General features: G+C 34.1%; 2 protein-coding genes across 2 annotated transcripts; one reads left to right on the top strand and one right to left on the bottom strand.

The window, feature by feature from the left end:
- Positions 1-5,842: 5,842 nt before the first annotated feature.
- On the top strand, positions 5,843-9,068 carry LOC122599254 (uncharacterized protein At5g49945-like). Its single transcript, XM_043771734.1, has 3 exons — positions 5,843-6,922; positions 7,878-8,081; positions 8,518-9,068. Exons 1-3 carry the CDS (start codon positions 5,924-5,926, stop codon positions 8,746-8,748), a joined length of 1,434 nt encoding a protein of 477 aa, XP_043627669.1. The 5' UTR covers positions 5,843-5,923; the 3' UTR covers positions 8,749-9,068.
- A 992-nt stretch (positions 9,069-10,060) lies between these two features.
- LOC122599937 (embryogenesis-associated protein EMB8-like) lies at positions 10,061-14,076 on the bottom strand. Its single transcript, XM_043772556.1, has 14 exons — positions 13,733-14,076; positions 13,429-13,518; positions 13,242-13,303; positions 13,019-13,116; positions 12,818-12,907; positions 12,611-12,733; positions 12,452-12,529; positions 12,286-12,371; positions 12,093-12,141; positions 11,619-11,675; positions 11,410-11,540; positions 11,245-11,328; positions 10,690-10,759; positions 10,061-10,569 (listed from the first exon to the last, which is right to left on the bottom strand). The coding sequence occupies exons 1-14, from the start codon at positions 13,981-13,983 to the stop codon at positions 10,369-10,371; spliced, it is 1,470 nt and encodes a 489-aa protein (XP_043628491.1). The 5' UTR covers positions 13,984-14,076; the 3' UTR covers positions 10,061-10,368.
- Positions 14,077-27,169: the final 13,093 nt, after the last annotated feature.

The following is a 27,169-nucleotide window of genomic DNA, read 5'->3' as shown; positions in this document are numbered from 1 at the left end:
CGAACTTAGACTTCGTTTATAGGTTACGAACTTAGAAGATAAGTTTTATAACTTACGAACTTGCATGTACAGTTTAGTCTTAACGAACTTAAACTTCGTTAGGTGTTAATTTAGGTTTAATTCTTACGAACTTAAGACCTATTTTCGTTTAGTTATTGCTTACGAATTTAGCTTCTATCTTCGTTCTGTCTACTTAACGAATTTATTGGTTATCTTCGTTCAGACTTATTTTGCGAAATTAAGAATTAGGGTTTTTCAGATTAGGGTTTTTTCAAATTAGGGTTTTTCAATTCTGCAATCAATTTATCATGATTATTTATATTTGTTTCGATATTGTGATTGGTTTTTGCAGAAATGGCTCTCGCTCCTCGTCAATTTGTGAAAAAGCACAATCTTGCACTGAACCTAGATCCAGATCAGCATAATTGCGAACATTTTCATGAAATGTTCAACTACATTGCTCGCTCGCGATTATCATTTGCTTTTTGTGATTCGCCGAGACTGATTAAGCTGTATATTAATTCTTTCTGGTCCACTGCTCATGAAGTCATGGTTGATGGCCAAAGTTTTGTACGAGCAACTATTGAAGGCACAACATTTGATTTCAATGCTGAGTCACTCCGCACTATTTTGCATCTAGGAGCAGAACCAGACGTAGAAGAAGAGGAAGATGTTGAAATGACTTACGAGTTCGAACTCCTTCTTCGCTGCTTTCAGAAAATGGGATTTGTTGGCCAGGTCAAACTTCCTTTTGACAAGAGTGGTTTTCAGGGAAGATGGAGGTATCTGGCGTATGCATTGCTCGTCTGTTTGAGCAATCGCAAGGCTGGCTTTGACCAACTATCTGCACAGATTGCGTCGCAGATGGTTGCTTTGGTATATAATCGCCCTTATCCTTTCTCTCGATATTTTTATCAAGAGTTTGTTGATCAGATTAATGCTAGGGGGAGAAAGCGATTTCTTCTGTATCCTCGATTTGTGATGGCTATAGTTAGACATTTTTGTCCAGATTTAGAATATGACCAAGGTCCTCGCTACGTTCTTCATGCTTGGCCTTCGCGTCTTTTTGCTGATCTTGAGGCAAATACGAGTAATGTGGCTGGTCTCCATGATCCACCACTTTTTGGTCACCTGATTAATCCAAACTATCAATCTCGTCTTGAGAATGATATGTTTGTGGATGCTGCTGATGACGATTCTGATTCTGGTTCTTCTGCGAGTTCTGTTGATGGTGTTGAGAGTTCTGGGGATGAGTCTGCTGGTTCGGATGTTGGAAATGATGATGATGATGTTGCTAGTTCCGACGGTTCTGCTGCTACAACTGCGACAGACACAGATGATTCTGCTGCTGCTGAACGTCGAACTAAGATGATTCATGATATTGCGGCTGCTTCTGAAAGCGATCATTCGCATCAATCGTTTGATCAAGCGGGTGTTTTGTTTCATAGAGAACGCAGAAGCAAAGCTTGTCACGCTGTTCCAGCAATTTCAGATTCCGCGAACTCAATTCCTGCTGCTGATATTGATCCTGATGTTGCAGCTCAGCATGATTCTGAATTGCGAGAGATCTTTGAAGATATGGAAGACCCTGTGAACAGAGCAAGTTCGGTTAGTCCGGTGAAGAGGCAAGGGAGTATTGATCTTCAATATACCAAAATTAAGCGTCGACGTGTTGTTGAAGCTTCTTCTGTAGCAATGCCTGCTGCTGTTTGGCTATTCAAAACCTTTCAAAAATCAAATTCTCATCATAAAGTTGCATATTATATTTTGTATCCAAACATTATAAATATGATGTTCTTACTATGGGGGTTACTCATAATCAACATACTTTCTCAATCAAATTATCTATTTCTTCATCAAAACTATTAGGGTTTTACTTGAAACCTCAAACAATAAAAACTCCCAAATTTCCAATATTAAGAACCCTAATTTATTTAAAAAAATTAGAACTAAACTAAGGAAATTAATACCTCAAAGATTCAATCAAGCAAATTATAAAATCTTCAATTTCTCCCCCTTCTTCTTGCAAAAATTCGACCCCCACCACTAAAGCACAAACCCTAACCTTTCAATTTTTCTTATTGAAGATTATGGAGGTTTATTATTATTATTTCACTAGAAGGATTTCCTAATTAATTTTGATCAATTGAAAGTGTGAATTAATTTTACCTAAAAATGGAAATCAAAAAGGGAGATTAAAGAAGCTTATGGAGAAGCATAGAAAAATAGAAATTTGAGTATTTAGAAGAAAATGTGGCTGGGCTCCCTCCCTTGTGCCATGTTTTCTTTGAATAAAAAGGGGTATTATACCCGCTAACCACTAAAGTTCTAACTAAATTAACCCTTATCTCAAAACAAAATACTAGGAAATTAATTTAATGTTAAGACTATAGAAAGGGTTAATTTTCTATTACCTTAAAATATTGGAGTGTTACAAATAGCTTACGCCAGATTTTGCCGTACCTTACACCTCTGTATTTTCTACCGCCGTCTGTTACGCCACCACCACCGTATCTTACGGTGGTGTGTATCTTTTGATTCACAGTTTTGATAGTTCTTCCTTCTTTGACTCGTGAATCGGGTTGGTCTCCCATCTAAGCCCCATGTAACCTCATTACAGGAGAGTCAATTTGTCCCTTGAAAGAGATGAAGTCGACTGGGTTTCATTTTTAGGGTTGACTTGTGAATTTGGTGATACAAATACATTAAGGCTAAAAGGAGTGAGGCATATTTAGGGGTGGGGGGATATCCGCCATGTGGCGCCATGTAAGCAAGAGGATTTTGGTGGGAAAATGGGGAAGTGAGGCAACATTTGAGGTTGGGGGACTTGTGACACTTGTCACATTCCAATGATTATTCATTTTATTTTTTTTCTTTTCACCTCCATTTTTTTAACTAAAAATCATCCAACTTACTATAAATAAAATACAAAGTAACTAACTATTACATAATTTATAAAGTTCAAACAAATAATTATTAAAGTTCAAATACATGATTAATAAACTTGAAATACACACCATACAACAAAATAGAATACAAACTACTCATCATCACCAAAGTAGGACTCAACGGTGGGTGGCACGTATTCTTCCTCATTCGCCCTCGTGTGGTTCTCCCATACATGATCCACCAAATCAGTCAATAATATGTTATGTGCTTCCCTGCTTCAAGCCATATTTGAGTTCTCTATCTGTTATTCCATTGGAGTTTCTTGCATCCAATAATCCTCGTCCAAAGTCGGGTCATGCTCGTAGAAGTCCTGACAGTAAGCTTTGTCTTCATTGTGCAAAATCATGTTATATAAAATAATACATGTATATAACACGTCATGCATCCTCTTCTTGCTCCAAAACCGTGATGGAAAGCTAATAAATTTCCAACGCTTCTTTAACACGCCGAAAGTATTTTCGCTCAACTATGAAGCAAACATGGTGGTTCCTGATGATAAACCTGAAGGTGAAAACTGGTTCTGGCATCCACTTGAGAAAAGACCAAGGAATCGAGTCTAAAGACGTTTGAATCTGGGATACATTTTTGACAAATCACTACTAAGGGGGAGATTGTTAGAAATATAATTTGTAGTAGGTGATTTATATGTTTATAATGTTTTGCATTCATTTGTATTTCTCTTAAGTATAGAAGGGGGTATAGTGTAAATTGTATAGTAAGTATATAAAGCCCCTCCATAGCTTTCTATTGTAACTTTGATCATTTTTCAAGCAATCCAATCATTCCACTTTCACACATTTTTCTCTATCGGAACACACACACACACACTAACACACATAACCTCCATTAACACACACTAAAACACAAAGTAAAGCTCAATTAAATACTTTACAAAATCTTTTGTTATTTGCATAAATAAACGTTTACTCATACGATAGCGCTTCCTAAACTCTCTCGGTGGATATACCGGGTTGTCAACAAAGTAAAAACGCATCAACCGTTCGTTTGCCTCATGTCGTCTACGATCTAGGACCGCCCTTCGCATAAAACCGGGAACACGCGGTATTGGTGCGCCCCCTCCTCTTCCTGTTCTTCTCTTGCGGCTTCTAACATCGTGTTTATCGTCAAAACGATTGTATCCTCAATAGCCTTGTCTAGATCGGTTGAACCACCACTTGATGAGGAACTAGAAAATGAAAACTCATCGATATTTTTTGTTTTTATTTTTTTTAAAACAATTTAAATTAAATATATTTACCTACAAATTTATATAATTATCTATTAATACTTACTAATTAATATAATTACTCGTTAATACATACAAATCGATATACTTACATATTAATATACATATGTTATGCAAACGTATTGATAGGCCGTGAACTTTGAAGAATTCGGGACAATTAAATTTCGTGAAACACTTATAATTTACGTATAACTCGACGTTCAAGGCAAAGGTGAGTTTCGTAGCCCCTACATTTACTTTATTTGGGGTGGAAAGTGTACTCATTGTTAAACGGTTGTCGGTTGATACAGTTTGTTGTGATATGAATTGAGACATTAGATATCTAGCTGATTGATTGTGATACATGTGACGTATGACGTATGATATATTATTATGTATTGACGTGACGGTGGATTGACGAATCCACACCCGGTATAATCATGGTCACTCTATTATGATGTTATACTTGTGACGTATGACGTATAATATATATTATTATGTATTGACATGACGGTGGATTGATGAATCCACACCCGACATGATCATACTCGGGATAAGGGTTTTTGAGCCCATATTATGACGTTTATATATTGAAGATTATTGTGACGTGACGTTTATTGTATTGGCCTTGACGTGATTAGGTACTCTGATCCTCACTTATCGATAACGGATGATATCCCGACACTTGATTTTATTACAAAAACCTACGAACTCACCAACTTTATGTTGACATATTTTGGTACACTTTTCAGGTGAATCAAAGACGTATTGGATGATGATTGATTGTTTGCATGCTAGGATTGTACTTGGACTTATCGTGGATCCGTGATTGATTGTCTCGTTTATGGGTTATGCTTAGGATCATATGCCATCTTTTGTACTCTCTTTTGTAAACGTTTGATGATCGTGCTCCTTATGCATTTTTGTAGATCTCGGAATTGTAATTGAATGACTTGTATGGATTTCCAAATCCTTTTAATGCATTTAGAATTATCTCTACTTAATTTTCATATCGTGCTGTGTTTAGTATGTAACCCTCGTGATTCCGCCTTGTCAGAGTGTTACAATAAGAAATTAGGGTTTATGTGGCTGTCAGACACCTAATCTTTTATATATATTAGAAAAAATTAGTATGTGAGGGTTCTAAGTTCAAATTTGAATGTTTAACCGCCACATACTATGTTTTCTCATTTTGTAAATAGTTAACTAAGATTTAAAGTATAAGATTTTAAAGATGAATATACAGGTGTAACTGTTTGACTTTTTAGATTTGATATATATATATTCGCTTTTACTCACATTCAATCTCAAGACGTTTATCAAGTGAAATTCGAAATCTGTTTTGTTCGGAAACGTTCGATACGCATAGCTTGAAAAATCTAAGAGAATTATACTACATTCTTGAGTTTTTTTTAGATAGGATAAGGAAAGAAATAAAAGGGAATAATGTTAACTATTCATTCTTGAGGTTTTTTTTTATAAAAGAAGGAAATGGAATGATAAAAAAATTTAAGGATTTTTGGTCTAAAATTTTTTTTTCGAAATTGACATGACTTTGATAGAAAAAAAAGGATAACTATGTAAAAATATTACTTCACCCTTTAATTTATTTCTAATAAGGTATTTAAATGGTATATTTGTACCTTAAACACAAAACACATTGTATACTATCTATCGCTCTGTATCTCTCTCTCTCACGTACACACACTCACACCCACAGTACACACAGAGAGAGCTCCACTCCCATCAATGGCGAAACACCGATCTTCACCATCTCTCTACCTCATCACTCTCCTCACCATCTTCTCTTTAACCCTCCTCCACATCTCCGCCGATTCCCACTTCGAAGGCTTCGACGCCGACGACGAAATCGATCTCGCCGACGAAACTCTCCCCGATCTCCCTCTCCGCCGTTCCCCTCCTCCTGCCACCACCTTATCAGCCTCCGATCCTCCGCCTTCATCAGCCCCTTCTCCTGTTTCCGATCTCCCCACCAAACCCTCTTCACCCGCTTCTTCATCTTTTGATTTCTGGGATGAAGACGAATTTGAAGGCTTCCCTGTTGAAATCCCACTTGAAAACCCCGACATTCTGGCCGGTTCAGGTGGAGAAAAAACCGAACCGGCAGGACTTGAGTCGGGTTCTGAACAAAACCCAAATTCAGAAACACCCAAAGCTTCTAGAAATATTAGAAATTATACTGTTGAGATAATATCCGTATCTATATTGATTATATTTGCTACTAATTATTTTACTGGTAAAAAGGAAAATGAGACTTTAGCTTTAGCTTGGGCTGCAAAATTTGCAACAAACGGGTCGATTTTTGAGAAGAATTTTAGTTTGTTAGGTGTAGGAGAAGGTGAGGATTCTCCTTTGTTGTTGAAAGAAGGGCAAAATGTGTTTAAGTTTTACGCGAGTGGGCGTAGGTTTTGTTCGGCAGTTTTGGGGACAATAGAGTTGAAAAGCCGGCATGATTTGATTGCTAGGTTGTATAATATGATTGTGCCGTGTAAAGATGAGATTACGTTCGAGGTTTATATGAACGATGATGCTATGGATTGTGTTGTTTTTGGTTTGGCGAGAAAGAAGGCGGCCAAGGTTATGCATAAGGAGGATAGGGATTTGCAGAGGTTTGGGAGTTTGATGGCTCCACCGGGTAATAGGAAATGGGTTGCGGAGGAATTAGGTGTTGTTACGGAGTCTAAAGAGGTGGCAAATGATTTGATCACTGAGGCTGTTCTTGATCAGGTTTGTAATTCGCTTACTGGATTTATGATTTTGAGTTGTTTTATGCTGTTATGTGAATTTAGTTGTTTTGTATAAGGTATGTATGCATATCATTTGAATAAAGTGTGATCGATATTTATTATTAGTCCAAAACGTAGGAGTAAGGAGTTACTAGACACTTGTTAGCTAATAATATAAGATGTAAAGTAATGCGACTAAACACCAGTGAAGTCTGTTTGCTTGGTTATTATGTTATGGCTGAGGGCTTGATTGATTCAAGCTCTTTTGATATATGTTTGAGAGTGCGTAGAACTTATCGAATATAATGTTCTGTATCATAATGTCCGGATGAAACCCTTACATAATATATACATGACGGTCATGTGCACTATGATCTAATGCTGTATGATTTAAATTAGAATCATTGTATTTGGAGATCGGTGAAGGTCACTATGATTATATGTTGTATGATTTATTTATTTTAGAATCATTGTTCATGGAGATTTATCGGTTCACTATGCTGTGATACCCTTTTATGTGGTGCCAAATGCAAAAGAATGTTTATCTAGTAACTTGCAAATTCAATAAACCATATTGGGAAGTTATTAGTAGACTGCTGCTAAGACGTGTAAGGTATTAGATATAATCAGTCACTCACTTGTGTGAAAGATAATGTCACAGCTTGCATGTGTTTTGATTTTTGAAGTTATCAAAGGAAGTGAAATCTAAATCATTCCGTTAGGAAATCCATATCTTTTAGCCTTGATAATCATAGTGGTTGTTTTGTTCATTTCTTTTATAAATCTTGCTGCTTGATAAACCAGTTAGGTTAAGAGAATGATGAATGATTAGCAAATGCAAATAATGCGGTAGCATATTATTTATATAGTAACATTGAATGAGTCCTCATATTGTTATTTGAACTCTCTGTTGAATCATATGCTTTAGATAATGAACATGTGGTTCCTCTTCTCAGGTTTTTGGTGAAAAAGCATTCGAGAAATATGGGAATATGTTTATCTCGATGCATTTCTCTGATCAACATCCAAGTACTCACAGGAAGATGTTGATTTTTAAGTTTGCTCTTCCTGCTGTTGATCACATGGCTGACATGACACGACTTGTGGCTCTAATTCCCTATTACATTGATTTAATTGGCCGTTACAAACTCAGCTCACAGGTACGATGCTTTTCTTTCTCACACATAGCAATAAAGTTTAGAACCCGAGTTTCTAAAATAATATTGTTTTAACCTATGTAATCAATTTCGGTGAAATTTCACCATATCGGTGAAATTTCGGTGAAAATTTCGGTTTTCGGTGGTGGGACATAATTTCGGTATTGAGTTTCGGTTTATATATCGTTTCCGAAATTTTCAGTGGTTTTGACCGAAATAACCGAAATTTGACCGAAATTTCTGAAATTTCGGTGAATTCTGTTTCAGCACTTCCAGGTTTTATCTTTTACTCTTATTTATGTATATATATATATAAATACATATATAATATTAGAATTACCGAAATACCACGGAAAAAAACGATATTTCGTATACCAGTTTGTGACCGAAACACCGAAATTTATGTCCTTGACTACTTAGGTTTTAACTGTACAAACAGGCTCGATCTAAACCTGAAGCAGCCAGGGCGAAACTTGCACAAGAAGTGTACAAGGAACTTCAGTATGCCAGACAAGAAGCAATTCAGAGAAAGAAGTTAGAGAAAAAGAAGATGACAGAAGAGGCTGAGACAAAGCTCAATGCTGAGGCTTTACGCAAGAAAGAAGCAAAAGAACGTGCTCGTCAGTTGAAGAAAGCAATGCCTAAGATTAAGATGTCTCGTGGTGGTTAAATCTTTTTGAAGTTCCATACATGCAGGTGAACTTGTTAGTTCCCTGTTCTTATAGTCTTTCTTGTTTTAACTATGTTCATTCTCCATATAGCTAGAGACATAATAGAAACTGTATGTCCTCACGTTTATGTACTTTAGTGAGTTTGATGTAGGGAGTTTAACAGGCATTTTTGTTTTCGAAATGTTTGTTGCTTCGTTTTGGTCAGGTTCAACATCTAGGCAGTTCTATTCTACCTGTACTCTTAGTTTATGTATTCTATGAAGTCTAAACTGGTTTAGTGGAAAGCTTTATTGAATAAGAAAGAAATTGTTTTTATAAACTTATATTGTTTAAGTGTATTTCTTTGATGGCTTTGTTATATAGGACAAGCTTTCTATAAATAAATTCTTTGTTGCCTTGATGCTCAATGATAAGAAAAGCATGAACAAATGTTTGCTATCATTTATTAATTATGCCAAACTTTACCCACTATACTATTGATAGAACTTGACTTCATTACATTAAAATTGGTGAAATACAACATGTAATCCAAGGTTAGACTACTTTTGTCAGGCAGTTTTTTCTCTAAATGCACCTTACTTCTAGAGGTAAGCTGACTCTCGAGTTGTGCTCAATCGAAACGCCAAGTCTATCAATTTAATCATACTTAACTTACTACCCCAAGCCTTATTTGTATAGAAATTCTTGCTGGTAATCTATACCTATTATAACCATGAATGTCGTAAATAATAGTATCTAAAGTTACTAATGTCAATATTGACCTATTCGAAATAATAACAGATCAAAATATAACATACAACTAATACTTTCTTGGCTTCTTCCATAGTATTATTTAATAAACACTAGCTAGAACCAAAGTTATAATAATATTCTTTGTAATCTTTATGTTTATATAACTGTTAGTTATACATGTTGGTGCATTGGCTGCATTATTAATAAAGTGTATCTCAATAATTGTATACGTTTGAGACTAGGTGAACAATGGGAGTGCAAACTTATTTCACTTGTCCACTGAGTTACCCATAGTGAGGATGTCTTTGACCTGTGAATATTGTCGATATACGTTGAGTAAATATTGGCATTTGAGTTAATACGTTGAGTATAGCTCAGTAGCTCACAATTAGTAGGATAACAGTTGTTATTTGGAAAATGTATGGAAAGAGGCTAGGGGGTTGTAGGTCATAGGGAAATGTTGCTGAATTCAGTTACCAAAAGCATGAAGAATTATGTTAGGTATCACGAGAGAGCCAGCCTACCTCTTGAATTTGTTTGTTATTGCATGTTTTTGTTTGGCAAAATTACTCGGGGTTGTAACATGGATAAATGTTTTTTTTGAGACGGTAGTAATGATTACACTTCGTATGGTAATTGAACTGAGTTATCATGGGATAACAACCTGGACATATCCTTATCTTACCAACTAGTTATTTGTCTACACAAAATACAGACCTCTTGATATACTTGTACCTATATAAATTTAGATGAAACAAACTATTGACACCTTCATCTCTTCTTCAGATATCTCTTAACAGATCTGACATATTGAAGGAACAATGATCCAATGGCTGGCAACGCCATTAGAAATAATGCTTACGTACATGATTCAAGTTGATTTCTTGCTAAAACTGATCCATGAACCTTTTTAGAAAGAATATTATACTGTCAATTTTCGAAGGAGTCTCGGACTCTTGTGTATCGGTCTTTGCCTTTTTTGAAGAATTGTCTACATGTATTAGATTGTCAGTTTTCTTCACAAACCAAGTGTATGGATCTTTGCTGCTTAGTGACCTCTGAGGACTGACCAGTAGTGTTTCTGGCATCTGCAACAGGAAAATAATAGTACATAAGTTAGCCATTAAATTTATCCAACTCCATTAATCTGGTATATGTCAATCTTATGCATTAGTAATTTGAACTGATCAGTTTTAGTTCATATAAACCTTATTTTGTCTGCGGATTATTTTGCTAGAGCCCAGAACAGTGAGGAACTCATCGACAGCTCTTACCCACCTGCACATTAAAGTCATGGTCCAGATCTAAATCAATAATGTGCATAAGCAATATAGATGTCAGTTTCGAGCAATTTACTTAGGAATGGGTTGGTTCAGGACTTCAGGTTCTGTTTTACATCTAACGGGTCATACAGGTAAAATTAAAAGAAGCTTAGAAAGAAACGGACCAATTAGACAGTAGTTGCCCAACGTGTAATAGATAAATTATAAAACCTTCTAAGGTTTTTTTTTTTTTTTTTAATAACTTTGTTAATCGTTGATATTAAGTAGTTCCGCAATCATCTTGGGACAACAAAAAAAGAAAAAAAACATGATCCACACAAAAATATCTACCAATTTCATTTTAAACCAGTTTGATCTATTACCCAACCCATTATCCAACATGTATTATATACGCAAAGCATATGTTGTTCCATGTTTAATTTGAATGTTGTATGTTATGTTGTGACAAGATTTTAGCTCGTATGTGAAAAATGGTTTTACCAAACGCCCTTTGCATCAATTCCATCAAAATATCCCAGATGCCCTCCGTGCTCTGTAGTAGCTAAAATAACGTTCTTGTTCACCCTATTATCAAGAAAAATACAACCATATCATATACTATTAATTAGACTGCGAATATTCAAATAAACTGAAGGAACAACTTACCGACATTCATCCCATATTAGTGCTTCTTTGGTGCAAACTGGATCATCTAATGCACTGATGCAAAGAAGGGGTACCTTTACGCGTGTAACATAACCAGCACAACTGGATTCCCTATAGTATATGTCAGCCGTCTGAAAAAATAGTAACGAGGTCATCTACAATGTAGACCAAGTGAGTACAATGAACATTGAAAAATGATTAGATCTTACATCAAACTTTCCAATAATGCAGGTGCCACTGGTGTCAAACTCTCGAATACGGCGTGCCTGAAAGATCACACATTATCATTTCATACTCTACTCAAAACAAGATACAAAGAAGCACGTTCGCATCGGGTAAACTTTATCTACAAAGTTTTGATAACATGATTATTTTTTGGAAGTGTTTTAGAATGGGTGGCTTAGGTAACAAGTATGGATCAAATTATGTTGACCTGGAATGTTTCTTTTTGTTACTAAGCTGATTTATGCTTTAAGGTGTAAAAGTACAGTTTGGGTGACCGTGGCATAAAGATAAAACTTGACCTGGCATGATACAAGGCCAACTTAAGTATTGAAATATAGGATGATCATGTTTTGACTTTTGACCCATTAGATATTATAAACAAACCTAATCGACTCATTCATAAGTTATCAGGTCTCCCCTCTGGTAGTTGGTAAAATTCGAAATCGGACGTAAGTTACCTTTTCAATGCCATCCCAGTTGGAAAGGCGAGTAAAGAAATCCTGATGCCTGTAATAAGAGCAGAGTTTTCATCATAAACTAAGATAATACATCAGAACATCCACAGTTCCATAGGCGGTTGTAGGAAGATAATGCATATCAAAACGATAATAGTTCGTTAGCGTAGCAATATTTCAGGTAATGCACACATACTTCTTTGCATAACGTTTTAAACCTGCTCCCAAGGCTTTGTCATAGATCCTCTGCACTGCAGTTCGCCCAATAAACCTGTCACATATCTGCCATAGAAGGGAGAGTCGGTTACCAAACCCGAAACCTTTTTATAGTGATGTCTAAGTTATGTTATAGAAATACAAACCAGGAGGTCCCAAGGACAACAAACTGCCGCGGCCCCATCTATAAGAATGTCATCCCCATCTTCACCTATATATTTTACCTGAAATTAGGAGGAATGCAAGTCAACTACCTGACTTTAATATTCATGTTCAATAAGAAAAGATAAGATCTTAAAAGTTACCATCATATTTGCTCCAAGACTGGTTCCAACAACAAACAAAGGAACATCGGGGGATTTGGAGCGAATATGTTTAACTACTCTACGTAAATCATTTGTCCATCCACCATTGTAAAAGAAATCAGACTACATTGCAAAATAGAGACCTCGTTAACATTAGATGATTAAGTGAAATAGTTGGAAATTCATACTTAGGAATTAGACACTTACGGTCAATGGTACGCCACCTAGGCCTCGATGATTACTCACAACAACATTCCAGCCACGTTTCGCCATGTAGAAAGTAAGATGTTTTATGTACTATCAATAAATTATACAAAACTATTAGGCTTCACTTATGTTAATGGTTTAAAATAAAAATAAAAACAATAGGTGATTTTAGATTATTCAACTAAGCTTTCTTTGACTTACAACAGAGTCAGAATCACTTGTCAAGCCAGGGATCACTATAACAAGGGGCGTATTAGCGTCATGAACCTCTTCATTTTCCGTGTCTTTGTTATTAAAGACTGCAAATGAAATGGAACGGAAAAAAGCATTATAGACCCCTTTTTGACTTCACTAAAAAACTGGTTATCTCCTTGTTAGATGTATCTACGCTAACAAAGTAACGAGTTTAAAAAAAAATGATTACCATCAGAATGCGCCAACCAATCAAGAGCTACTATTCCACCATCACCTGTGCTAAACACCTCCCTGAGTAAAAGAAAAAAAGGATGTAAATGAAGTGCATAATATGTTAGGTGTCTTAGCATAATGACCCAAAGTAATTAGAGAAAAATAGTGAAGAAGACAGAACGAAAAACAGAAAGAAACCAAACCGTCTGTAGTTGAAAACTGGAGGCCTTCCGAAAAATCTCAAGAAAGTAGTCTGAAGATGAGTACTAGAAAGCCATGGAGTAGACATATACCTGCATATTTTCTTTAACTGTCAGAAACAGAACAATTAACACAAGTTTTGTTTTAACAAAGTTTTAGCACTTAACTTCCAATTATGTGCAATTTTCAACATAATTGTATAAAATAGCTGAATTCGAGGCCTAACTGAAAGCGAATGACTGATGATATAACTAACTTGGAATCATTTTTAAACAAGAATTACATGATGTAATTGAGTTTTTTAACCTTCCATGAAGAAGTGTGCACTTTGAGACAACTTCATGGTAGAGTTGAGAGCATGGATTGAACGTCAAACTGACACGTTGACCCCTAAATCCAGTCAACATATCTTGAATAATATGGAACTCAAGGAGATTGTACACCATAACAAACAAAATCGACAGGAACCCGATCACATAATGGGTGACCGGTATGCGACTTAGAGCTATTAACAAGAGCTTGTATGGCGAGTCAGAGTATGAGCTTATCATCTCCATTGATGATGATAAGCTCTTTTCTTTAGGTGTGTGTATATGTAATGTGTATAAAAGTTGAGTTAAAAAGTTTGAATGGAATTCTTGTTTGGTTTCAAACCAGTAGTAGTAGTCTTATATTGAGACTTGGTGACAGTGTGTGCACAATTCATGTTTCTTTTTGTCCATCATTACATATATTTGTTTATTTATTATTATTTTTTATTGATCAATGTTCTTTTCTTTTATTAATTATTTTTTTATTCATGGAGGCTATATTTTATTTGAGAAATAGTATTCATTAGCTTCCAAAACTAATGTAGTTGGAGAATACTGTCTTATATCTTTATAATTCGCTAACAATCAGAGTTATGCACTAAACATCCATTTCTTGTGAAATAAATAAAATTCATATACTTTGATAGAAAAAGTATTCCATCTATTTTACAAACTCCAGTGACTAACATAATTTAGAATAACTATATCAATCAAGTCTAACATATTGAAACATCAATGAAGTATGTATACCCTCATTGTTTGTGTCGTTTGGGTAAGTTTCTTTACTAGTCACCTACTCTATAAATATTGATATTAGAATTGTACTCGCAATGGTAGAAATTTTTTCCAAGTTTTTTAATTTAAAAAAATATTGAAGTTTAAATAAAAGAGGTTTAAGCAAGAATATATATATAGAACGGGGTATGGGTGACGGCATACAACTCTCTCCATCGTCGAATTTGTAGCCATATGATGATACGGATTTGGATGGTAAGAATTTTGAGTTATGTTCTGTTATTTGTTCAACTGTTACCAACTAATTAGAACTTTGTTTTCATATGATTTGTTAGGATATAATGATTGTTTTAAACCGCACATTAAACATTTTTAATATTTGAGGCTGGGCACAATGAAGTATTTATCAAGAAATGGTGTCCACAAAAACTTTAAAAATAAATAATAATTTTTAATTTTAATAATCAAAATAATACAAACACACGTGAAAATTTAGTCAATAAAATTGGGCGGATCAAATAAAACAGTGGTGAATTTCACGCAGTAGTGGTAAAATTTGTTGTACACGTTTTGTATAGGAGAGGGGTATCCGCGTAATGCGGCAGTATCACGGTAACAATAGGTGATGGTGACATTAACAATGTGGTTATTAATGTAAACGTAGTTGACTTAAAAGGATATCATAGTTTACGAAAAAGAGCACTTGTGAAATATGAAATATGTGTGAAAATATTTGGTTTTATGTAAAAGTGTTTTAAGTTTTAAGATACTAAGTGTTAAAAAGTTATGGGTAAAAAAAAAAGTTCAAAAACCGAATTGTTTAAAAAGAAAAAATAGTCTTTCTCTTAAAAATAATAGTCGATACAAAAATAGAACTAAAGAAATTTTTCAACTTTTACTCTTTTTATATGCACCAATATCATAAATTGAACCTTAAATCTCACTTTAGAAAGTACAAATATCTTACCACTAAGCTAATGCTAAATGACTCGAATCATTTTTTTTATATAATACTAGTCTAAATATCCGTGCGTGATACACGGCTGACACAATTTATTTTTGAATGTTTGTTGTACGTATTAATAAAAGGGTAATGATCAATCATCCTAAATTATTAGCCTAAAAATCCTCCTAATTAATAGGATTGTGACATGTGGAAAATCAGGGGATGAGATTAGGAAAGAGAATTAGTGGATTCCATGTGTTAACAAGTGAATATATTAGGAGGATTTTTAGGAAGATTGATTATGAGGATTTATCATTTTCCTTAATAAAATTTATACCTATCCTTTTCTTATTGCTAAAAAACTATATTATCAACCTATATATATATATGATAACACTCCGGTTACAACACTCTTAAAATAAGAACGGTGAGAACACCTTAAAAACATCATTTTGATGCATTAAAAGGCCATAAAACTAACATAGTGCATAACTAATTCTCATTATTTAAGTGTTTAACAACACATTTATACGTCAAAATCGAAATTATCATGTTTTTTGTTTTGTGCATCCATCTTGGATGCATAATCATCAAAATGATGCATCCAACAAAAAACGTGATTTTTTCGATTTTGATGAATCAATGTGTTGTTAAACACTTAAATAATGATAATCAATTATGCACTATGTTAGTTTATAGACTTTTAATGCATCAAAATGATGTTTTCAAGGTGTTAGATTAGGGACTCCTTATTTTAGGGTCTGTTAGGGACTCGATCTAGACCGTCCATTTCCATCAGATCTAATCACCACTAATCATCTCCGACGACATCTCCGGCCATATTCAACTCCGGCGACATCTCCAGCGAGACTTACACATGTGTAAGTACAACTTACACATGTGTACGTTGAATAAAAATCATGATTCGGAGCGGCTTCGCCCTTAAGGATATTCATATACCAAAGCTGGTGGAGGTTATAGGTCATTGAGGGTGATAGGTCATAGTGTGATAGTTCATAGAGGTTGATAGGTAATAGGGGGTGACTGATGATGGGTGATTTACCTAAACAAAATTGTACTTAAAACATGTGTAAGTTACTTACACATGTGTAAGTCTCACCGGAGATGATCGTCATCGCCGGAGGATCATGGTGGTGGTTGGAGATGATCATGGTGGTGGTGGTGGTGGTGGTGGTTAGAGATGATGGTGGTGGTGGCCGGAGAAGGAGGTAGAAGGAGTCCCTAACAGTCCCTAAAATAAGGAGTCCCTAATTTAACTTTTCCCTATATATATATATATATATTTATTGTGAAAAGTTATTTTGAGAACCTTTTTTTTGCGAGAACCTTTGAGAACTTTTTCAAATCAAGCCCAACCGATGATTATTCATTACAAGCAAATTGTTTTTTGATTGTTTTCTAAATAACTTATATGTAACTTTGAAGTTTATAATTGTGTGGAGGCATGGATTATCATCCGTTATACAATTATGTGGAGATTTGAATTCTTGATCACATGTGCACGAATATTGCTATGATTACATGTGATTGACCTGCATATATGTGATCATAGCAATATTCGTGCATATGTGATCAAGAATCCAAATCTATACATAATTGTATAACGGATGATAATCCATAACTCCACATAATTATAAACTTCAAAATTACACATAAGTTATTCAGAAACCAATCAAAAAACAATTTGCAGGTAAAGAACAATCATCGATTGGGCTTGATTTGAAAAGTTTTCAAAGCTTCTCGGAAAAAAGGGTTCTCAATATATATATATATATATTATAAGTGTTTTGTTCATTTGAATCCATAATTTCCCATGCATAACAAGGGCTTAATCTTAACCTTTGGATCATTTTCATTTATGTCTAGGATTAACGCTTATCATCTATATTAAAATTTGGGCGGAGGGGTATTATTGTAAATTTGCTAAATAAAACAAAATTCATCTTTTCCCCTTTCGTTCTTCCTGATGGACACACATACACAGGAACACATAATTACACACAAACACACACTCTCTCCCTTTCTCCTCTCCACAGACGACGACAACAACCACCACCACCGCTTTTGCCATCATTCTTGCGCTCCCTCTCTTTGTGGATCTCCATCTCAAATCATTAGCAACAACAACAAATGGATGATGATTTTTTTAGATATCATTAGAGTGATATTTTGTATAGTTTGTGTTTTTTATATAAAAAATGGATAAACAAACCATTTTTATCGATGATTTGTAGTTTTTTTCTATCATTTTTTTTTTCTTCATATGATGATAAGTTGTATCTTTGGTTGTTATTGATTAAAAAAATTTAAATTGAGCTTTGCTCACAAAGTGTTTGATGAAATATCTAAACCAAAGTGTATGTACTGAATCAAATTTGATTATATATACGTATTTACTGATTATACAGTCAATCATACGTGATTTTACATAGATTATTTTTGAATTTTTTAAATTTTATTAGTATTTAATTGACTTTGTTGTTTGGTACAATATTGCTTACAAATTGTTTGATAAAATGTCTAAACTGAAGTTTCTTATATATAATTTAGAACCAAATCACATTTGATTGAGTCTTGTATACAAGGTGTTTGACGAAATGTCGAAACCAAGGTTTGATAATAAATTTGATCACTATATATCTGTGAAGTGTTAATAGTTAATTCAACTTTCCTAACTCTAAATGTAGTATTTGTTGTAAACAATGTATATAATAAAATGAATATATAGTCATTTAGTAAACAAGCTATTGAAAATCATTATTGATTTTACCTATACATTGTGAAAATCATAAATGATTTTGTGTAGCACATTCAGAAAAAGCAAAATGAGTTCCATAAAAAGAAACCTATTCAAAATCAAAAATGATTTTATGCATACCATAAAATATCATATATGATTTTGTGTAGCACATTGAGTCAAAACCATAATGAGTTCCATAAAAAGAAACCCGTTTAAAATCGTATATGATTTTAAACATGCAGTGTGAAATACCGATACAAAATCATATTTCAATTTATTCATACATTTAGACAAAACAAATGAGTTCGGTATCATTAAACATATTCAGAACATATATGATTTTACGCATACATTGTTTTATGATTTTGTATTAGACAATGAGACAAAGTGAATGACTTTCATACAAAGAAACCTATTTAAATCAAAATTGATTTTACGCATACATAGTGAAAAATCAATACAAAAATCATACATTAAATATCATATATGATTTTGTATATGCTTCTGCACAAATAAACTTATTCAAAATCAAAATTGACTTGCATACACTATGAAAAATTCAATTAAAATCACATATGATTTTACGTATAAATTTGAGACAAGGCAAATGAGTTATATACAAATAAACCTATTTAAAATCAATTTTGATTTTATGCATACAGTGTGAAAAACTTATACAAAATCATATATGATTTTACGCATACATTGTGAAGAAAATATACAAAATCATATATGATTTTGTGTAGCACATTGACTCAAACCAAATGGGTTACTTAAAAAAGAAATTTATTCGAAATCATTTTTTATCTTACTCATACCGTCTAGAAACCTATTCAAAATTAACTATTCAAAATCAAAAATGATCTTACGCATACATCAGGGAAATGCTATACAAAATCATATATGATTTTGTATAGCACATTGAGACAAAACAAAATGAGTTACAAACCAAGAAACCCATTTAAAATCAAAAATAAATGTAAGCATACAGTGTGAAGGCTCCCGTGATCATACCTCCCCCTCGGATTAGCTTTTAGACCCCAAGGGTTTAGAGTTTAGGGTTTTAGAATGCAACACTTATAAAATGTATGCATAAAATAAAAAATGATTTTGCATTGGTTTTTAACATTATACATGTGAAATCAACTTTGATTAGCAATTAAGCTTTAGTTTAGTTTAGGGATTAGTGCTTCCGGATGTAATGAACTATGTCCAAATGTCTATGTTATGTAACGATGTACTCGAGTGTCTAAAGCATGTAAGTAACTCCTATTTTGGTCTAAAGCATGCACCATACCGGTTGAAATTGAAATTTAGCCGGTTAACACCACAAAATTACATGTCACATGCCATGTCGGATAAATTGTTTTATAAAACCCACTTTTTCCCACCAAAACTCTCATTCTATCTCTCGCTCTTCTCTCTCTTCTTTTCCGTCCTTTTTATCCTCTCCCCCCTTTTCCTCCACCATGGCTAGTTCTTCTTCATTAACAAATCAAAGAGTTCTTTACATGCGTTGTCATTGTGGGAAGAAGATGCATATCCTCACATCTTGGACGAACAAGAATCTAGGGAGAAGATTTGTTCGTTGCCCTAAAGTAAGTAATTTTGCCCTAATTTTGATTTTCTATAAATTGGTTACATGATTCAATTAAAATATGTTGGTGCATGTAAAAAGTGGGCTTTGTACTAAATTTAGTTTCATTGATGACGAACTCTCCGATCCATACTATAAACAGTTGTTGGTTGACCTTCATGCACAAATTGTTGAAAATATGGGTAAGCAATCTAGTGGAGGTGATGGATCAAGTGTTCAATTGTTCCAAGCTATGCAAGAGCAGGAGTTGAATTTAACAAAGTCAAAGATGCAAATGTATGAGAAAGTCATTTGTTTGTTAGTTGGAATTGTGGTTATGCTCTGTTTTGTAATAGTTAGCCTTGTGAGTGTTTGAAAAATTATGTTATTTCTATGGAATATGTTATTTCTATGAGAAAGTCCTCTGGTTCCTTGTTCAATTTATATATTGCATTCACATCATGCACACAGGGGATCTCACGTAATTGCCACATTCTACAAGTACATGAATATTCATCCATATCTACACAATAAGCATGAGAGTAATTCCTAACTTCAAACTTGTTTCCACCATTATAAATTACCAACCATTGACAAGGTCCATTCTAAATGATGTCTAACTTTTTCCTAATAACTGGACATACATCATGTTCCTACCCTGCATCTCTCTCAGATTCTCTAACCTAATCATTATAATAACTCTTAAACCTTCTAACAAAGTAATGATTGGTTTGTTTCTTACCTTTAAGAGTACAGAGTTCCAACACTCACTGTATCCATTCTCCACTGCTTCACGTCTAGTATGTATCCAAAGAAACCTTTGACCAAGATTTGTGATTTGTAGAAGCAATTTCTGATAGGCTTTTGTTGTCCGTTGCAATACAATTCAAAGGGCTGATTATGATGAAAAGAAGACATCATCAAGGTCGTGATGACGTCAACACGAGGCAGCAGTTCGTGCGAAGGAGCTCGAAGCCCACGAACATGATAGAAACCCAGCCCATTCGATAGCCTATATATACACGACTTAGGTTACAATTTAGGGTTAATGGTTTTAGACTAGTCAGAAAGCTATTCATAGGATCGGTGTAGAGATCTATACACCGTGTCCACCCATGTAATTCATTATTATTGTCGTCTCTTTGATTGTAATCCGTAATCATTGAGATGTTTTCTATACGGATTTATCATTGTATTGTAATCGAGATGACTGAATAATAAAGGAATTCGTTTTATATCTCTTGTTCTTTGTTTAATTCGTGCATATATGTTCCTGTTTATTCAGAATCCTCAAAGACAATTACAATCAGATTCCGCACGTTTGTAGTTGTTTATATCACAATTTGAACGGTCCGACGTGTTTCAACATGATTCCTCTCCATCAAATACTTGTATGCATTGGGGTTTGCAGTTTGAATTTCCTTCATTGTAGCCTCAAACTGTGCAGGATAAGATGCCTTTGCAGCCTTCCAGAAAAGATTCCTAAATTCCACACCACTAAAGACCTTTCTGAAGTTTTCATATATGTGCCTTGCACACTGTCTATGCTCTGCCCTTGGCATTATATCTTTCATAGCTTCAATTAGACCATGTACAAACATTATAACTTACATGACTTAATAATTAGGAAAAATAAAAATATAAATAAATATGTAACAATAAGTGTTGATTCTGACCTTATGTTGGTCTGACATCAGTGTTAATTGGTCCCCATCTGGACAATCTAGATCATGACTTAATAATCTCAGAAAAAACCATGTCCAATTTTCCTTGTTCTCTACATTGACAGTTGCACAAGCTACTAGGTAAACTTGGTTATTCCCATCTCTTCCCACAGCACTAAGTAATTCCCCATTACATGAACCTTTAAGGAAACAACCATCCAATGCTATTACTTTCCTACAACCACTTTTCCATCCTTCTTTTAACCTATTTAAACACACATAGAATCTTTCAAAGTATGTCTTTCCATCAGGGTTATTGGTCACACCTAATTGGACAGTAGATCCTGGGTTGGTTCTCAATAGTGCTTTCCCATAAGGCATTAACAGTGCATAGTGTTCCTCAAGTGTTTTCTCATACTCTGTTAATACCCAAGCCCTTGCTCTCTTCACTTGTTGGTGTGATACTGTACATTTATACTTCTTCATTACTAATTCTTGCAGAATATGTAGGGGTATTTCTGGTTGGGACCTAATCCCCTCAGCAAAGTGTCTTCCAATCCACTTATAATTTATCAAAGACCCATATTTAAAGTTCCTTGCACAAGTGTGTTCATCTACCATAAACTTAATCTAAAATGTTTGTTCATCTTTCATCCAGGTGGCATAACACCTAAATATACACTTTTGAGGGGTCATAGGAAACCTTTTTTGCTTTCTCTGTTTTCCTTTACTTGGGTCCTTGGGTGGTCTTGCCATTGGCCTTGTACCACATCTAGCTATGATGGTCTTTTTGCATGATCTTTCAAACCATACTGAATACCCATTGGCAAGAGCATAATAAGCTAGACATTCCGTTAACTGACTAGGGTTTTCAAATAATTGACCAACCTACACAAATTACTACACTATCAATAACTACTTCAAGTCAAAATTACACTATTAATAACTACTTGAAGTAAAAATGAGTTTTGACACATACCTCTGGTTTTCTCAACCTCTAATGAGTAGCAGTATCATAACTTGGGAACTTTGGTTGCTCTAGTGTAGGTGGCTGCAATGGATCAGTGGGCATATCATCATCATCTTTCTTGGTAAGTACTTGAAGCAGATCATTCATGAAGTCATCATGCTCATTGAATATCTGTGTCTTGAGATCTACCTCCTCATGTTTGTTCTCACCCCCAATCTCTGGTAACTGACTTGGAGTTGGAATTTTGGCAATTGGCTTACCATTCCTGACTTGTCTAATTTCTTCCTCCCCATCACTTAAATGGTCTAAAGAAGCAACACTTTCTACATCTGAATCTTGCTCTGGTTCATATACTTCATCATCATACTCAACATCTACATTATTCTTACTTGATTCACCATGCTCTGTTTTTGACATACCTTCAACCTCACCCTCTTGCTCTCCTTCAGTCTCCCTTATACCATCTACCTTATTCTCTTTTTGTTTGGGGGCATAGTATTTAGTTAAGTTTAATTTAAAGTAATATACATAGACATTCATTGAACCATATGTGTCCATAAGTTGAAAATTTTTTTCAGTAGTTTCTTAAGATCCTATTGGCAATACTCCCTTTTCCAAGCCACATTCAGGTATATTTGAATACATACCACTCATTGGATTACCTGTTTCTTGCTCAATGTAGTGCACAAGCTCTTCAAAATCAAAGGCAGGGGTAAGAACTTCAATCACCTTGCCATCTTCATAACTAAGTGAACATTAAATTTATAGAAACGATCCATCACTACAAAACAATAAAATGGTATATGATTCAGTATATTTCATTAAAGTTTAAGAAATAAAAAAGTGTACCTTTGAAAAGCCCTAATTATTTATTAATAAATAAATAATAAAAAATTAAAAAACCCTAATATTTCATACCAGATTAAATAATAAATAAATAATTAAAAATTAAAAAACCCTAATATTTCATACCGGATTAAATAAGAAAATTAAAAAACCCTAATATTTCATACCATATTAAATAAGAAATAAATGATGACATACTTGTTTCTTGCTCAACGTAGCTTCGATTATGGCTGTAAACCAAAGATCATTTCTTTTTTAGGAATTTAAACAGATAAAAACTATGGATTTTGAGGTGAAGAAATGGTTTTTTAGGGGGGAGAAGTCAGTAGGTGATGTGTGTGTAAATGTGTGTATAAATGGTTGCTTATGATCACAATACATACATATATATAATATATATACTTACAGATCCAATGAATATATATATAAAAATCCACGTAAGTAAATAAAGGTGACTAGGCAAAGGAAAATTAAATGGGTGACCGGCTAATGTTTGAACCGGTCATCTGGTGCATGCTTTAGACCAAAATAGGAGTTAGTTACATGCTTTAGACACCCGAGTACATCGTTACATAACATAGACAATCGGTTATAGTTCATTACATCCGGAAGCACTAATCCCTTTAGTTTAAGCTAACCCTACAACTTCAAACCCTAAACTAAAGCACGGGCCGCATGCCCCCGTGATCATACTCACCCCTCGGGTTAGCTTTTAGCACCCAAGGGTTTATAGTTTAGGGTTTTAGAATGCCATTTTTCTAAAATGTCTGCATAAAATCAAAAATGATTTTGCATTGATTTTAGGGTTTAAATTTTTTAGAGTTTTTACATTGTAGCTTAGGGTTTAGGGTTTGAAGTTGTACCCATTAGAACGACTAACCCTACAACTTCAAACCCTAAACCCTTAAGCGTACCGTATACATCAGTCCCCCTCCTGTAGGCTTTAGCATTTTAGGGTTTAGATTTTGCAGGTTTTTACATTGTAGCTTAGGGTTTAGGGTTTGAAGTGGTAGGGTTAGCCGTTAGGTTAACCTTATGACTTCAAACCCTAAACCCTTAAGCGTACCGTATACATCCGTCCCCCTCCTGTAGGCTTTAGCATTTTAGGGTTTAGATTTTGCAGGGCTTTTACATTGTAGCTTAGTGTTTAGGGTTTGAAGTTGGCTACCCCTACAACTTCAAACCCTAAACCCTTAAGTGTATCGTATACAACCGTCACCCTTCTGTAGGCTTTAGCATTTTAGGGTTTAGCATTATAAGGTTTAGATTTTGTAGTGTTTTTACATTGTAGCTTAGGGTTTAGGGTTAGCCCTACGACTTCAAACCTTAATCCCTTAAGTTTACCGTATACATCCGTTCCCTTCCTGTAGGCTTTAGCATTTTAGGGTTTAGCATTTTATGGTTTTGATTTTGTATGGTTTTCCATTGTAGCTTAGGGTTTAGGGTTTGAAGTTGTAGGCTTAGCCGTTAGGCTAACCCTGTGACTTCAAACCCTAAACCCTAAAGCGTACCGTATACAACCGTCCCACTCCTGTAGGCTTTAGCATTTTAGGGTGTAGATTTTATAGGGTTTTTACATTGTAGCTTAGGGTTTAGGGTTTGATGTCGTAGGTTTAGGCTAACCCTACGACTTCAAACCCTAAAACCTTAAGTGTACCTCAATACAAAATAACACTCAAACCCTAAACTAAAACGCGGGCCGCAGGCCCCCATAATCACACTTCCCCATCAGATTAGCATTTTGCCCCAAGGGTAAAGCTTTTAGGGTTTTAGAATGTAACTTTTCTAAAGTGTATGCATAAAATCATATATGATTTTGTATAGCTTTTACTCAATGTATGCGTAAGATCATTTTTTATTTTGAATAGGTTTTCAGACTTTATGTGTAAAATGATTTTGAATGAATTTCTTTTTAAGGAAGCCATTTGATTTAACTCAATGTATGTGTAAAATCATATATGATTTTGTATAAGTTTTTCACACTGTATGCATAAAATCAAAAATGATTTTAAATAGGTTTATTTGTATAGAACTCATTTGCCTTGTCTCAAATTTATACGTAAAATCATATATGATTTTGATTAAATTGTTTTTTTAGTGTATGCTTAAAATCAATTTTGATTTTGAATAAGTTTATTTGTACGGAAGCATGTACAAAATCATGTATGATTTTCAATATGTTTAATGATACCGAACTCCCCTTTTTTTTAGATGTATGAATAAAATCATACATGATTTTATATAGGGTTTTGACACTCTGTGGGTAAAATCATTTTTGATTTTGAAATGGTTTTCTTTGTATGGAACTCATTTGGTTTTGTCTGTGTTATAAAAAATCATATATGATTTTGTTTTCCTCAATGTATGCATAAAATCATTTTTGATTTTGAATAGTTGATTTTGAATAAGTTTTTCACAATGTATGCGTAAAATCATTTTTGATTTTGAATAAGTTTTTCACAATGTATGCGTAAAATCATTTTTGATTTTGAATAGTTCGTTATGTATAGGATTTTCACACTGTAAGAGTAAAATCAAATATGATTATAGGTATAAGAACACAACTAACTAAAACCTCAATACAAAATCAAACTTGATTGTACAAAACAAAGTAACAAAACACAAATCTATACAATCTATATGTAAAATCAAATATGATTTTACACATACAGTTACAAAAACAGAAATCTCTATAATCTCTATACATAATCAAATATGATGATGAACATAAAAGTAAACAATAATTAAATTTGATGTTACTCGTACATTTTCACAAAACAAATGGAGTTTATATCCACTAACTTATACACCAAAAAATTTAATTCAAAATCATAAAGTTGATTAAATCATAATATCAAACAATGATTTAGACATTTCATCAAACACCTTATGCAATACTCAATCAAATGTGATTTGATAGTAAATCATATATAAGAAACTTTAGTTTATACATTTTATCAAATACTTTGTAGGCAATATAACAAACAACAAAGTTAGTAAATACATGTATAATTAAATATGATTTGATACATACATTTTAGTTTAGATATTTCATCAAACACCTTATGGGCAAAACTCTTCTAAAAAATTGTAAACAACGATAACCAAGGATACAACATCTTATCTTACCATGTTAGGTCGAAAATCGATCAAGTATAATTTGTTCAGAAATATTGAAGTTCAGAGAAGATACTTGTACAGAAATTCCGAGACATCCCTCAGAATTAGTTCTCTGAAGCTTCACCTCAGATCAAGATCAATACATCTGTAGACGTTCATTCTGAAGTTGAAGACTGAAGACTGATGTAGATGCAGATTCGTTGTGACAATCGCAACATAGATTTGATTATCGTTTATGTTTTTAGGAACTTGTGTGTAATCATTTAAATAAGAACCTATGTTGATATTTAATGATTACGTTTGAACTTCAATATTATATCTGTTTATGTTTTGTATTGTGTTTGTGTGTTATATATTGTTTTGCAGGTACAAGAACATAGAATCAAGGTTTGTAAGTGTCATAGAACACTTGAACAGTGATTGGATGTTATGTACGAGTCAAACAAAGTCAAACAAAGAACAAAGGGTCGTCCCTCGTGTTGACGTCATCAGCATGTAGGAACAACCTCGTGCTGACGTCAGCACGAGGCAGATCGATTGTTTATTGTTTCGGGCCTAATACGTAATTAAGGCCTAAGCCCACACGATCCAATACGTAATTAGTATAAATACAAGACCTAATTTACGAAATTAGGTTAATGATTTACGAATTCTTGAGAGTTATTCACGAATTAACGAGCTAAGGTTATTTGTTCCTTCGTGTGATCTGCTACACGAACCACAAGCCTTGTGCATCTCTTTGGGTTGGTTAATTGCTTATTAATCAACAAAAAGGCAATAGTAATCTAGTTATTTCAAGAGGATTCCGCACTCT

This window comes from Erigeron canadensis, chromosome 5 (genome assembly GCF_010389155.1).
Source record: "Erigeron canadensis isolate Cc75 chromosome 5, C_canadensis_v1, whole genome shotgun sequence".
Taxonomy (NCBI): Eukaryota; Viridiplantae; Streptophyta; class Magnoliopsida; order Asterales; family Asteraceae; genus Erigeron; species Erigeron canadensis.
Note: the sequence above shows the minus strand (reverse complement) of the source record. Positions and strands in the feature narration are given on the sequence as shown.

Excerpts from the sequence above, each read along its gene's own strand:
- LOC122599254 (XM_043771734.1), top strand. The coding sequence starts at position 5,924 with ATGGCGAAACACCGATCTTCACCATCTCTCTACCTCATCACTCTCCTC. Across the intron at positions 6,923-7,877 it reads CTGAGGCTGTTCTTGATCAG|GTTTTTGGTGAAAAAGCATT; the intron begins GTTTGTAATTCG and ends TCCTCTTCTCAG. Across the intron at positions 8,082-8,517 it reads GTTACAAACTCAGCTCACAG|GCTCGATCTAAACCTGAAGC; the intron begins GTACGATGCTTT and ends CTGTACAAACAG.
- LOC122599937 (XM_043772556.1), bottom strand. The coding sequence starts at position 13,983 with ATGGAGATGATAAGCTCATACTCTGACTCGCCATACAAGCTCTTGTTA. Across the intron at positions 13,304-13,428 it reads CCAGTTTTCAACTACAGACG|GGAGGTGTTTAGCACAGGTG; the intron begins GTTTGGTTTCTT and ends TCTTTTACTCAG. Across the intron at positions 13,117-13,241 it reads TTGGTTGGCGCATTCTGATG|TCTTTAATAACAAAGACACG; the intron begins GTAATCATTTTT and ends TTTCATTTGCAG.